Here is a 14,162-nt window from a genome sequence, read left to right as displayed (position 1 = left end):
CTGCCGATGCAGGGGACACGGGTTCGTGCCCCGGTCCGGGAAGATCCCACATGCCGTGGGAGCGGCTGGGCCTGTGAGCCATGAGCCGCTGAGCCTGCGCGTCCGGAGCCTGTGCTCCGCAAGGGGAGAGGCCACAACAGTGAGAGGCCCGCATACCACAAAAAAAAAAAAAAAAAAAAAAAAAAGAGTTTAAAGGGGCAGTGGAATAAAAGATCTACCAGAAGCTGTAGCAACTCCTCCTGAATATAGAAGGGACACAGAGCCAAATAAGTATCAATTAGTTTCTTTAATTTAATTGAGTAGATTCTTTATATCCCATATCACTTTTCTCTTCCAGATAACATCATAAAATTATAAGCTTATGTACCAAATAACATGAAATATTTTATTATATAGCTTCATGCTTCAGTTTTTGTGGGATTTTTAAAGAACGTTTTACTTTTGTAGTTCAGATTGACCTTCAGTTTACTGAACAGCTTTGAAGAGCAACTTTTCATTAGAGAAGACTGCCCTGATAGCCTTCCTACCACCATCCAAACTCCCAGGGTGCCTGGAAGGCCAAGGAGTCAAGGTCAGCTGTATGCACAGGCTAGTCTCAAGACCTGATCCTCTTACCTTATAACAGGCGATTCCCAGTCCTAGCCAGGTAAGGCATGAAGGCGATCTCTTACAGACTTGCAGGTAGGTTTTCTTCGCCTTTTCGTACTGTAGAAAGAAAGCACCACTAAGCTATTGATCTGGAAGCTTCAAACACTGCATTTCTAGGATAACCATGAGGCTTCTGTAATTGTACTCCACACCAATCTAAGTTAGATGAGTCCTTGGATTATGTATATATATGTTTATATATATACATATATTTAAATATATTATATATATATTTAAAATATATATATACATTTTTAAGACAACTTTTTAAGAGAAGTTTTATGTTCACAGCAAAATTGAGAGGAAAGAACAGAGATTTTCCATTTACCCACTGTCCCCACACATGCATAGCCTCTCCCATTATCAACATCCCCAACCAGAGTGGTACCTTTCTGTTAGTTGTCAAGCTAAGAATGCTTCTACTACTTTTAATAAAAGAAAACTAAAATAATAGCTAAAATAACACTTACTGAGTTCTTAACAACTTTTTTAGTATCATAATGGTTAAAACCACAGACTCTAGTATTAGACTGCCTGGATTTGAATCCTGCTTCTATTAATTACTGGTTATCCGATGTTGGGCAAGTCACTTTACCTTTGGGTGTAAAAGTGTCATCATCATATTACTATTCTTACTCCACAAAGATGGATGTTAATGCTTGAACTGTAATCAGGTCCCAGACAATGACCTGATTTACATAGTTACTCCCCATCTCTATTCCTCACCTCTTTCTCTTCCAGATATATCTGCCCCAGTCGCAGGAAGATGAAGTGCATCTCAGAAGCATCCACTACAAAACTAATGGTTCGCTCATAGCATGCCTTGGCCTCAGCATGATTTCCACTCAGAAAATAGAGATGGCCCTTCACGCCCCAGACGTTAGGGTTCTAAGAAAGTGAAGAACAAGTAGTACATGGGATGAGGTGGTATTTAAAAGTACATTTATGATCTTTGTTTAACATTTAAATTTAGATGAAGTCCATGTTCTTTGCAAATTAGAAAGAGGGCCATTCAGTTGCACTGGGAGATACTGTTCTAGGACTGCCGTCTCATTTTTTTCTTGCATTCTTCAAAGCCATTTTGTCTTTGGGGAAAATATTAAGAAAAATATTCATGCATAACCATGATGATGTTCACAATGAGAAAGTAGAAGTTCAGGAAACTTGAAATAGATAAAGTGTCTGCTAAAGAGCTGTCCTTATCCTTTCTCTGTCCTTTGTAAAAGTCGTGATTGATTAAGAAAAACAAATGGAAGGAAATTAGATAAATAAGTTTACTGACAGCTGATGACCCCCACCTCTAGTAACCAGAAATCTACCTGTGATGTGGCATCACCACCTTTAAGAAGGCCTACTTGTCCCTTCTCCAAACTAAACTTAAGATGCTCTAGCAAAAGTTATTACCAGGTAGTCCATCTGAGCTGCTTGTTGAAGGTATTCCTCTGCTTTAGCAAAATCCTTCTTGAGTAGGTGTGTCTGGGCCAGCACCAAGTAATACTCACAGCTGGGGCCTCCATGAGGGCATAATAGCTCATGTGCAAGCACTCTGTGTACATACTGCAAGGAAAACTCAGATTATAAGAAACATGTAAATGACTGCACGGTGTCAATTCCATAGCTCTCACGGTTGAAGATTATGTCTCTGATAATAAATAATAAGAAACATATTATAGAATGAAACGATTATCAATTTCAAAAGGTTAGAGGTGAATTATAAACATTCAGCATATCATGGTTCCATTGCCAGCTATTCATGTAGTAACATTTCCGAGTGAATTATCTACAGCACTGTATAATTCTGGTCTTGCTGGTCATACTAGATGAGTTTTAGCCTATTGTGTAGCAGACAAAGGCATTTCATCAACCATCCCATTTTCATACGAGGTAACATTTTCAGGCATTTGTGCTTATACGGAAACTTAGAGTGAGGCAAAACCTCCCTTTCTAAAATTCTAGACTCAGGATCTTAGAAACATAAATGTCTGTTTCTGATACACTCTCAAGCATTTGTTATGTTTGCCAGTTTTATACTTTGGGCTATACTTTGTTTTTAATATGATATAAGGCCTACAAATTTGACAAAGTCATATGTACTTGCTAAGAAGAGGTGAAACCCTTCTTCTCCCTCTGTTCTCATCTCAGCCTATAACATAGAAACTTCCACTAATAATGATACCTTCTTAGGAAAATACTGGGGGGGAGGCTCTGCAGCTGTTCCCTCTACCTGCATACTGACTCTTGGACATGGGGGAAAAGTGATTTATTTAATTAGGGAGACAGAGAGCCTATTTCTCTATTGTGAAAGGTTAGTATATTAAAGCCTCCTGTTTAACGTGGCCCACTCCCACCTAGTTCATAATTCTTGCCCTGTCTTGAGTTGCCCACCCTCAAGTGGCGCATGCACTCTGTAGGTTGAGGGCCAAATCTCTTGCCTCCTGGATCTTGCTCTCTCTCTTACTGCTCACTTCATGGATATGTTTCTCATTTCCTATGTGGTAGGTAGACCTTACAGGATGCTCTTCTTCTCTGAGAGGAGACTGCAGTTCTCCAGCTGTTCCACCTGTGACTGCATGGGTAAATCAAATCTGGGACCAGTCACATATCCAGCCCAGTTATACCAATAAAAAATTAGTATTTTTATCCCCCCATATAGCACCGTGTATCTGTTTCCAATTGGTTCAGAACCTGGAAGGGAAGAAGGGTGTGCTTAGGCTCCTGTGAACCCCCAACACTCACATAACATGAGTTCCCACAATAAAGTAACATCAGGCTACATATGACTCAGAGTCTGATTTTGCTTTGCTGGTATTCTATAGGGAGCAGACTTGCAGTGAGGTCTCCTGATGCTCTCTGCAGAGAGTAGTTCATGTTTGAACGTTTATTCCATTGTGTCTATAGTGTGCTCTCAAAGCATGTTTGATTTCTGCGTCATACACAGTTAAGCTTGCAAAGACATCACTATGATAGAATAAGTAGTTCATTAAAATCTTTCCCTCTACTTGCCCTTTTTCAAATATTCTGACCTGCACAGCATTGACCTTCATCAAGAAGCGTATGGTCTCCATGAAGATGGTGGCAGGAGTTTGGGAAACACTATAAAGGGTGGGATGCAGACAAGTAGATGACTCTTGACATTTTGATGCTTCTGAAAATATGATATTAAAATAATAGACAATTAGATATAAAGGAAAAATTCAGAAGCTCAGACACATAGCAGGGAGAGTATTCTACTCTAATATATGAGAGAAATTATAATCTTGAAAGCAATAGATTATTCTATAGCAATGGCCCCCAAGGAGATCTCAAAGGTTCTCGAGGTTATTCTACTGGTGGTTCCAAATGCAAGTTGAATGAAATAAAAGCTTTTTTTTAAAAAAAAGGATTCAGATCTTCCTGAATGTCAAACAGATTTGTAGATACTCTGAATCTTTAGATACTGTAAAAATGAAAATTCATTGCCAGAAAATCATAGGTCTATAGTTGGCTACCTCTCTGAGCTAAATGTAAATCCTCACTATAGAAAGAGTTGCATTACTGAGACTGGATTTCAGAGTCTAGCCTCACATGAAGGAATTTAGACAATATTACAGATAAACTAATCAACTTCAAACAAGTTAAGATTGCCATTTTGGTCATCAAAAGAGTTTTCAACATGGTCTAGTTTGTTTATCCCCTTCTTCCAAGTGGAAATCTTTATTCTAATTACCTTTTTTTGATGGTACCTCCTTGATAAATGTGTTGGATGGTTTTTGGCTGGTAGTTGGATCCTGAGACTGTACAGACAAAATGGGTTCATGTGACTCAGACTGCAGGTTAGAGGATTCATCAAGAAATTCATCTAGAATGGATAATGGAGCTCCTAGTCCTAAAAAGATTAAATTTTAATGAGATAAAAACCTACCTTCCTACATTGTATATTAAAAGGTTATTACAGGAGATAAATAAAATTAATTTCCAAAGCATAGGAAACATAACCCCTAAATACTGCATGGAAAGACTTGTTTTGCAGATTTTTTATATTTCTGAATAATTTAAAAGAGTGCAAGCTAAACAGACAGCACAGCTCCTGCCACTATGACCCCCTAGTCAAACACTTCTGCCAGCCCAAGTCATGATAGTGTCAAACAAATACCTATTACAAAAGCTATATGCTAAGCCTAGAATCTCAAGAATCCAGAGGAGAAGATTAATATTTAGATAATATTAAAACCCTTTAAGGACAGGAATTCTATTTTATTTCACTGTTCAAAAATCACCATCATCGGGCTTCCCTGGTGGCACAGTGTTTGAGAGTCCGCCTGCCGATGCAGGGGACACGGGTTCGTGCCCCGGTCCGGGAAGATCCCACATGCCACGGAGCAGCTGGGCCGGTGAGCCATGGCCGCTGAGCCTGCGCGTCCGGAGCCTGTGCTCCGCAAAGGGAGAGGCCACGGCAGTGAGAGGCCCACGTACCAAAAAAAAAAAAAAAATCACCATCATCATCATCATAAGTAGTTATATATGAACATGGCTATATGCCAGGTATTATATTAAGGATTGTAATGTACAATTTTATTTATTTTTCACAACACTATGAGATATACTTATTATGCTCCATTAAACAAAGTGAACCACAGAAAAGTTCAAAAATTTGCTGAAGCTCTTAAACATTCCAAGCTGCCTCTCACATAAACAAATGTTTTAGGAATAAAAATAAAAAGCAATGTTGGTTAGGAAATGATCAGTGCCAGCTGGTTCTGAATCAGAAGAGGTCACTCTCAGCTAGAGAAAAAGATATGGCTTTGAAAAATAGGTAGAAGTTGTATAGGTAGAGAGGTAGGGGCTAAAGTATGGAAGTAGCAAGGTAATTATTTTTATGGGTATTGAGGATTGCATAGTAAAAATTAAGGAAAGGTAGGTTGGGGGCTAGACTGTATTGATATTTGAATGCTAGGAGTTTTCTTCTGTAGGAAAAAGAAGAGGTTTACAATGAAGAGTTCTGAGCAGAAAAATCAGAGGATGAAAGTAGGATTTTATGAAGATTACTCTAGCAGTACTATGCAGCAAGGAGAAAAAAATGTTGATGGAGACAAAGAAGTCTGTAATAAGGCTGTTATAACATTCTGGATATTGGTAATGGAGAGTAGTGGAAATATAAAAGGAAGATGTAGGGAGCATTTTGAAAGAAAACCAAATGGTCTGGGAAATCAACTTGATATTGGGATCAGGGGAAGCTCAAGCAAGCAACCAAGAAGAAGCAGGGATGACTCTGAGATCATGAGCTTGGGTGCCTAATATAATGATGTAGAGTCAGTTTGAGATATAAGGAGATGAGTTAACTAGTGGAAAAATCCAACTGCTGGATTCTGGAGGGATGTCAAGGTTAAAGATAGAAATCTGGGGCTTCCCTGGTGGCGCAGTGGTTGAGAATCTGCCTGCCAATGCAGGGGACACGGGTTCGAACCCTGGTCTGGGAAGATCCCACATGCCGTGGAGCAACTAGGCCCGTGAGCCACAACTACTGAGCCTGCGCGTCTGGAGCTTGTGCTCCGCAACAAGAGAGGCTGCGACAGTAAGAGGCCCACGCACCGCGATGAAGAGTAGCCCCCACTCGCCGCAACTAGAGAAAGACCCAACACAGCCAAAAATAAATAAATAAATAAAAATTTTAAAAAAAGATAGAAATCTGACAGTTATCAGAAGTGAAAATAGAAACTGTGAGGGTAGGTGAGCTCCTAGAAAGTAAGACAGTATTACTGGGAAATGATTACATCTAATGGGTGTGACAAGAAAGTGAAGCAATCAAAGGAAACCCAAACTATTGGAGATGGAGTTAATCCATCATGTATTTCAAGAAAAGAGAATGGTTAAATATGCAGACTGATCATTGAGAAGTGATGATCTTAATGAAAAAAATGAAACTGGAGAGGTGGCCAAAATGGCAGAGTAGGAAGACCCTGAACTCACTGCTTCCCATGGACACACCAAAATTACAACCACTTACAGAACAACTATCTATGAAAATGACACGGAGACTAGAAGAAAATATTTTCCACACCAAAGACTTAAAAAAGGAACCACAGTGAGATGGTAGGGGGGACAGGGACATGGTATAGTCAGGACCCACACCCTCAGGTTGGTGACCGACATACAAGAGGAATATCACAGAAGTCATAGAAGTCCTCCCCAAGGAGTGAGGGGTCATAGTTCTATATCAGGCTCCTCAAACTAGGGATCCTGAACCAGGAAGACATGCCCCCAGAACATCTGGCTCTGAAAACCACTGGCGCTTAGGATCAGGAGAGCTGAAGGACTATAGGAAATAGAGACTCCAATTTTAAAGGGAGTGCACAAAATCTCTCATGCTCCCAGTCCCAGTGCAGAGGCAGTAGTTTGAAAGAAGCCTGGGTCAGACCCACTTGCTGATCTTGGAAAGCCTATTGGATGGCAGGAGGCAACCGGTACTCCCTCTGGGGATGGAGACACTGTTGACAGCCATTTGGGGATCATTCTACCATGATAACACTGGTACTGGCAAGTGCCATTTTAGAATCCTCCCTCTAGCTTATTACCACTGGGGACTGACCCCACCCACCAGGGGGTTGGCACAAGCCATGAGCCCTCCTGGAGCTCACAGACAGCCTAGCCCACCAGTGGGCCAGCACCAGCCTCAATTCCCCCCAGGGCTGCACAGTCAACCACACAGGAAGCCTACTGTGCCCTCCAGTGGGCCCTCAGCCACCACATGAGGCACTGCCTCACAGACAACTGGGCCAGGGCCCAGCCCCGCCTACCAGCATGCCCACATTAGTTCACCTTGCCACAAAAGAAGAATGCATGCAGCCTACATACAGGATACCTCTAGAGCATATAGCTCTGGTGACCAGAATCGAGTGCCCTGCTGGGCCCCATTGGACATCTCCTACATAAGGCCATTTCTTCAAGATTGGGAAATGTAACCAACTTACGTGCCTACCACACAGAAATAAACAGAGAATTGGGCAAAATGAAGAGACAGATGAATATGTTACCAATGAAAGAACAAGACATAACCTCAGTAAAAGAACTAAAAAAAGTGGAGATAAGCAATCTTTCCACTTCTTTGAATCATCTTCAGTTGCCTTTATCAGTTTTTTATAGTTCTCAGCAGATAAGTCTCTCACCTCCTTGGTCAGGTTTATTCCTATGTATTTTGTTTTGTTTTGTTTTTTGGATAAGATTTTAAAAGGATTGTTTTTTGTTTTGTTTTGACTTTCCCTTTCTGATATTTCATTGTTAGTGTAAAGAAATGCAACATATTTCTGTATGTCAATCTTGTATCCTGCTACCTTGCTGAATTTGTTTATCAGTTCTAGAAGTTTTTGTGTGAAATCTTTAGGGTTTTCTCCATACAGTATCATGTCATGTGCATATAATGACAATTATACCTCTTCCCTTACAATCTGGATACCTTTTATTTCTTTTTCTTGTCTGATTGCTGTGGCTAGGACTTCCAATACCATGTTGAATAGAAGGGGTAAGAGTGGGATTTAGTTCCAGATTTGTTCCAGATTTAGTGGGAAAGCTTTTAGCTTTTCACCATTGAGTATTATATTAGCTGTGGGTTTGTTATAAATAGCTTTTATTATGTTGAGATATGTTCCCTGTATACCTACTTTGGTAAGAGTTTTTATCATGAATTGATGTTGAATTTTGTCAAATGCCTTTTCTGCATCTATTGAGATGATCATGTAGTTTTTGTCTTTTCTTTTGTTGATGTGGTGTATCACATTGATTGATTTGCATATGTTGAACCGTCCTTGTGAACTTGGGATAAATCCCACTTGGTCATAGTGTATGATCTTTTTTTACGTGTTGTTGGATTCGGTTTGCTAATATTTTGTTGAGAATTTTTCATTAAATACAAAGTTAAAAGAAAATATATAATAAATATATAAGCAGAAATCAATAAAATTAAAATTGAAAATTAATAAAGATTAATGAAACCAAAAGTTGGCTCTTTGAAAAGATCAATAAAATCAATAAACCGTTAGCCAGGCTAACTAAAAAAAAAAAAAGAAAAAGAGGACATATTACTAATATCAGAAATGAAAGAAGAGACATCACTACAGATCCCATGGACATTAAAAAGATAGTAAAGGGCTTCCCTGGTGGTGCAGTGGTTAAAAATCTGCCTGCCAATGCAGGGGACACGGGTTTGAGCCCTGGTCCAGGAAGATCCCACATGCCGTGGAACAACTAAGCCTGTGTGCCACAACTACTGATCCTGCACTCTAGAGCCCACGAGCCACAACTACTGAACCCTCATGCCACACTACTGAAGTGCACGCACCTAGGGCCCATGCTCTGCAACAAGAGAAGCCACTTCAATGAGAAGCCCGCACACTGCAACAAAGAGTAGCCCCCACTCGCCGCAACTAGAGAAAGCCCACGTGCAGCAACGAAGACCCAATGCAGCCAAATAAATAAATAAATAAAAATTTTAAAAAGATAGTAAAGGAATATTATGAACACTTATGTGCCCACAAATTTAATAACCTAGATAAAATGGACCAACTTCCTAAAAAACATAATCTTCAAAAACTTACACAAGGAGAAACAAACAATCTGAATGGGACTATATCTGTTAAATATACTGAATCAGTAATTAATAACCTTCCAATATAGAAAATACAAGGGTCAGCTGGGTTCACTGATGAATTCTCCCAAACATTTAAAGAAGAGATTATACCATTTCTATACAATATCTTTAAGAGGACAGAAGCAGAAGGAATACTTCCTAAGTCATTCTATGAGGTCAACATTTTCCTAATACCAAAACCAGACAAAGACTTTACAAGACAAGAAAACTACAGACTATTATCTCTCATGAACATAGACTCAAAAATTGTCAACAAAATATTAGCAAATAAAATTCAACAATATATAAAAGAATTATACACCATGGCCAAATAGGATTTAACGTAGGTATGCAAGGCTGGTTGAACTTTCAAAAATTGACTAATGTAATCCAGAATATCAACAGGCTAAAGAAGAAAATCATATGATCATATCAATAGATGCAGAAAAAGCATTTGACAAAATCTAATGCCTCTTCAAGATAAAAACTCTCAGTAAGCTAGGAATTGAGGGAAACTTCCTGGACTTGATTAAGAATATCTACAAAAAACTATAGCTATCATCATACTTAGTGGTAAGAAACTTGAAGTTTTCCCACAAGATCAGAAACAAGGGAAGGATGTCCCTTCTCACCACTGCTTTTCAACATCATACATTATACTGTAAGTCCTGGCTATGCAACAAGACAAGAAAAAGAAATAAAAGAAATACAAATTGGGAAGGAAGGAATACAAATTGAGAAGGAAGAAATACAACTGTCTTTGTTTGCAAAAGATATGATTGTCTATGTAGAAAGTCCAAAAGAAGTGACCAAAAATACTCCTGGAACTAATAAGCAATTATAGCAAAATTGCAGGATACAAGGTTAATATATAAAAGTTAATCTATATACCAGCAACAAATAAGTACAATTTGAAATTTAAGCACAACACTATCTATATTGGCATCCAAAAAAAGAAAAACTTAGGTATAAATCTGACAAAATATATACAAGTTCTGTATAAGGAAAACTACAATCTATGATGAACTAAATCAAAAAAGAACTAAATAAATGGAGAGATAGTTCATGTTAATGGATAGGAAGATTCACTATCATCAGGATGTCAGTTCTTCCCAATTTGATCTATGGATTCAATGCAATCCCAATCAAAGTCCCAGAAAGTTATTCTGTGGATATCAAAAAACTGATTCTAAAGTTTATATGGAGAGGCAAAAGACACGGAACAGCTAACATAGTATTTAAGGAGAACAAAGTTGGAGAACTGACCCTACCTGACCTCAAGACTCACTATAAAGCTTCAATAATCAAGACAGCGTGGTACTGCCAAAAGAATAGACAAATAGATTGGTGGAACAGAATAGGGAGCCCAGAAATAGACCCACATTAATATAAACTAATCTTTGACAAAAAAACAAAGGTAATACAATTGAGCAAAGATAGACTTTTCAGCAAATAGCAGTGGAACAATTGGACATCTACATGCAAAAAAATGAATCTAGACAACACAGACATCATAACATCACAAAAATTAACTCAAAATAGATCACAGGGCTTCCCTGGTGGCGCAGTAGTTGAGAGTCCGCCTGCAGATGCAGGGGACACGGGTTCGTGCCCCGGTGCGGGAGGATCCCACATGCCGCGGAGCGGCTGGGCCCGTGAGCCATGGCCGCTGAGCCTGCGTGTCCGGAGCCTGTGCTCCACAACGGGAGAGGCCACAACAGTGAGAGGCCCGCATACCGCAAAAAAAAAAAAAAAAAAAAAGGATCACAGAACTAAGTGTAAAATGCAAAAACTATAAAACTCCTAGAAGATAACATAAGAGAAAACCTAGATGACATTGAGTATGGCTATTTAGATAGAACGCCAAAGGTATGACCTATAAAAGAAGGAATTGACAAGCTGGACTTCACTGAAACTAAAAACTCAGGCTCTGCAAAGGACAATGTGAAGAGAATGAGAAGACAAGCCATAGAACTGGGAGAAAATGTTTGCAAAAGACACATCTGATAAAAGACTTATTCAAAATATACAAAGAACTCTTAAAACTAACGATAAGAATATAAAGGACTTGATTAAAAAGTGGCCAAAGACCTTAACATACATCTCACCAAAGAAGATATACAGATGGCACATAAGCTTTTAAGATACTGCATGTCATATGTCACCAGGCATGGTGATAATGGGGAAGAAAGACTATGCATGTGTGGAGGCAAGAAGTATATGTGAAATCTCTATACTTTCCTTTTAATCTTGCTGTGAACCTAAAACTGCTCTAAAAAATAAAGTGTATTTAAAAATAAAAGATTAATATGAAAAATCATATTCTAATAAATTTTTAAACCTAGATGAAATTGATGAACTCTAAAAAGTATAAAATACCATGAATAACACAATAAGAAATATAGAATGCAAATTCTTAAAGATTAAGAAAATGAAATGATAGTCAATACCTCCTTTGCCAAAAACTCCTGGTCCCAGTTGTTTTATGGTTGAGTTCTGCCAAATGTTTAAGTCAAAATCAACTGTATCATATATAAGTTGATACAGAAGAGCAAAGGAAAGGTGCCTAATAATCTTGATTATTAAAATAGATGACAGGGGGCTTCCCTGGTGGCGCAGTGGTTGAGAGTCCACCTGCCAGTGCAGGGGACATGGGTTCGTGCCCCGGTCCGGGAAGATCCCACATGCCACGGAGCGGCTGGGCCTGTGAGCCATGGCTGCTGAGCCTGCGCGTCCGGAGCCTGTGCTCTGCAACGGGAGAGGCTACAACAGTGAGAGGCCTGCGCACCGCAAAAAAAAAAAAAAAAAAATAGACGACAAAAGAAAATTACAGGCTATTTCATTTATGAACATAGATGCAAAGATCCAAAATAAAGCATTAGCTATTCAAATCCAAAGGTATATTAAAAACTAATACATTATGATCAAGTAGGATTTCCAATTATTGCAAGAATTGTTCAATATAAAAGAAATTTGTCAATGTTGTTCCCTGTATTAAATAGATAAAAGGAGAAAATTATTTTTTTCAACTGATGCAGAAAAAGAATTTGATAAAGATCAACACCTATTAATGAAAAAACTCTTTGGAAATTAAGAATAGAAGAGATCCTCCTTAATTCAGTAAAGGTTTTTCAGAAAAAGCTTACAGCATATTTTATATTTAATAGACAAACTTTAAACTCATTCCCCTTAAGACAGGAAAGAAGACAACGCTGAACAACACAACTAATATACAACATATTATTGTAGATAATAAAAAGACATGAGTAGTATGAGGATTGGGAGGAAAACGTAACACTGTCATTATTGACAGGTGATATGACAATCATATTCTGGAAAAAAATAACAGAATTAATAATCTACTTGAATCAATAAGAGTCAAACAAGATTGTCATATACAAGTTCAATCTAAAAAACAACAGTATACACTAAAATCTAAAATGTAGAAAATCAACAGCATACACTAAAAAATACAGCAATAACCAACTAGAAAACATAATTAAAATAAGATACTATTATGATAGCAATGGCATCTATAAAATATCTATGAATTACTTAAACAGGGCCTCACTGGAAAAAAAATGTTATAACTTTAATAAAGAACCCAGAAGATGACCAGAGTAAATGGAGAGATCCTCCACACACTTGGATGGAACGGTTTAATAATATGTAGATGTTAATTATCCCTAAATTTATCTATAAATTCAATACAGTCCAAATAAAATTTCCAACTGGATTTTTAATGTACTTGATAAACTCACTATAAAATTCATACAGATGAATAAACATTCATGAATAGGTAAGTCAGGTATAAATAAGGCAAATAAATGGGAGAACCTCATATGTCAGATACGAAGGCATACTATAACACCACAGCAATGAAAAGAGTGTGATATTGTTTTAAGATCAGACAAATGAGACAGAACAGAGAGCTCAGAGACATATATACCTTAAATCAAAGGATAAAAGATGATGGTTTAATAGATGGTTTTGAGAAAACTAGATCTATATGTGGAGAAAAATAAAATTTGATGCCTACCTTGCATCACAGTCAAAGATGGAATCCTGATAGATTAAAGATCTAAGTAGGGACTTCCCTGGTGGCGTAGTGGTTAAGAACCCGCCTGCCAATGCAGGGAACACAGGTTTGAGACCTGGTCTGGGAAGATCCCACATGCCGCGGAGCAACTAAGCCTGTGTGCCACAACTACTGAGCCTGCGCTCTAGAGCCCGTGAGACACAACTACTGAGGCCACGTGCCACAACTACTGAAGGCCACACACCTAGAGCCCGTGCTCCACAACAAGAGAAGCCACCACAATGAGAAGCAATTGCATGCTGCAATGAAGAGTAGCCCCCGCTCACTGCTACTAGAGAAAGCCCACGTGCAGCAACGAGGACCCAAGGCGGCCAAAAATAAGTAAATAAAATAACAAAAATAAATTTTAAAAATGATCTAAATGTAAACCTAATATTATAAAGTTAATTGAAGAAAATGTGACTTGAGGCAAGAACTATTTAAACAAAACTTCAAAGGCACAAAACTACAAAGCATTTGGAGAGTTGAACAACACAATCAACTAATTAAACCTACTTATAGAGCACTCCACTCAATGACAGCAGAATATATACTCTTTTCAAGTGTATATGGGATCAAGACAGATCAAACACTAGACCATAAAACAAGTCCAAATAAATTTAAAAGGATTCAAATCATGCAAAGCACATTTTCTAATCACAATGAAATTAAATTAGAAATAAAAAACAAAGACATCTGGAAAAATCCCCAAATATTTAGAAAATAAAAAACATACTGTTAGATAACCCAGGGTGCCAGCTATTCAACTTCTAAGTATTTACCCAAGATAATTAAAGTATATGTCTATACAAAGACTTGTACATAAATATCCATAGC

The 14,162-nt window shown here is 38.2% G+C and overlaps 1 protein-coding gene across 2 annotated transcripts in view; it reads right to left on the bottom strand.

The window, feature by feature from the left end:
* The window catches only part of CFAP70 (cilia and flagella associated protein 70), an 85,090-nt gene that overhangs the window by 14,500 nt on the left and 56,428 nt on the right, over nt 1-14,162 (bottom strand). For both annotated transcript variants that reach the window (XM_065894357.1, XM_065894358.1), the window contains 5 exons: nt 4,355-4,513; nt 3,672-3,793; nt 2,053-2,205; nt 1,375-1,536; nt 616-705 (listed from right to left, as the gene is read on the bottom strand). In XM_065894357.1, coding sequence (XP_065750429.1) covers nt 616-705; nt 1,375-1,536; nt 2,053-2,205; nt 3,672-3,793; nt 4,355-4,513 — 686 coding nt within the window. The remainder of the gene's footprint in view (nt 1-615; nt 706-1,374; nt 1,537-2,052; nt 2,206-3,671; nt 3,794-4,354; nt 4,514-14,162) is intronic.

The sequence above is a fragment of the Phocoena phocoena genome, chromosome 16, assembly GCF_963924675.1.
Source record: "Phocoena phocoena chromosome 16, mPhoPho1.1, whole genome shotgun sequence".
Lineage (NCBI taxonomy): Eukaryota > Metazoa > Chordata > Mammalia > Artiodactyla > Phocoenidae > Phocoena > Phocoena phocoena.
This window is presented reverse-complemented; position numbering and strand designations above follow the sequence as displayed.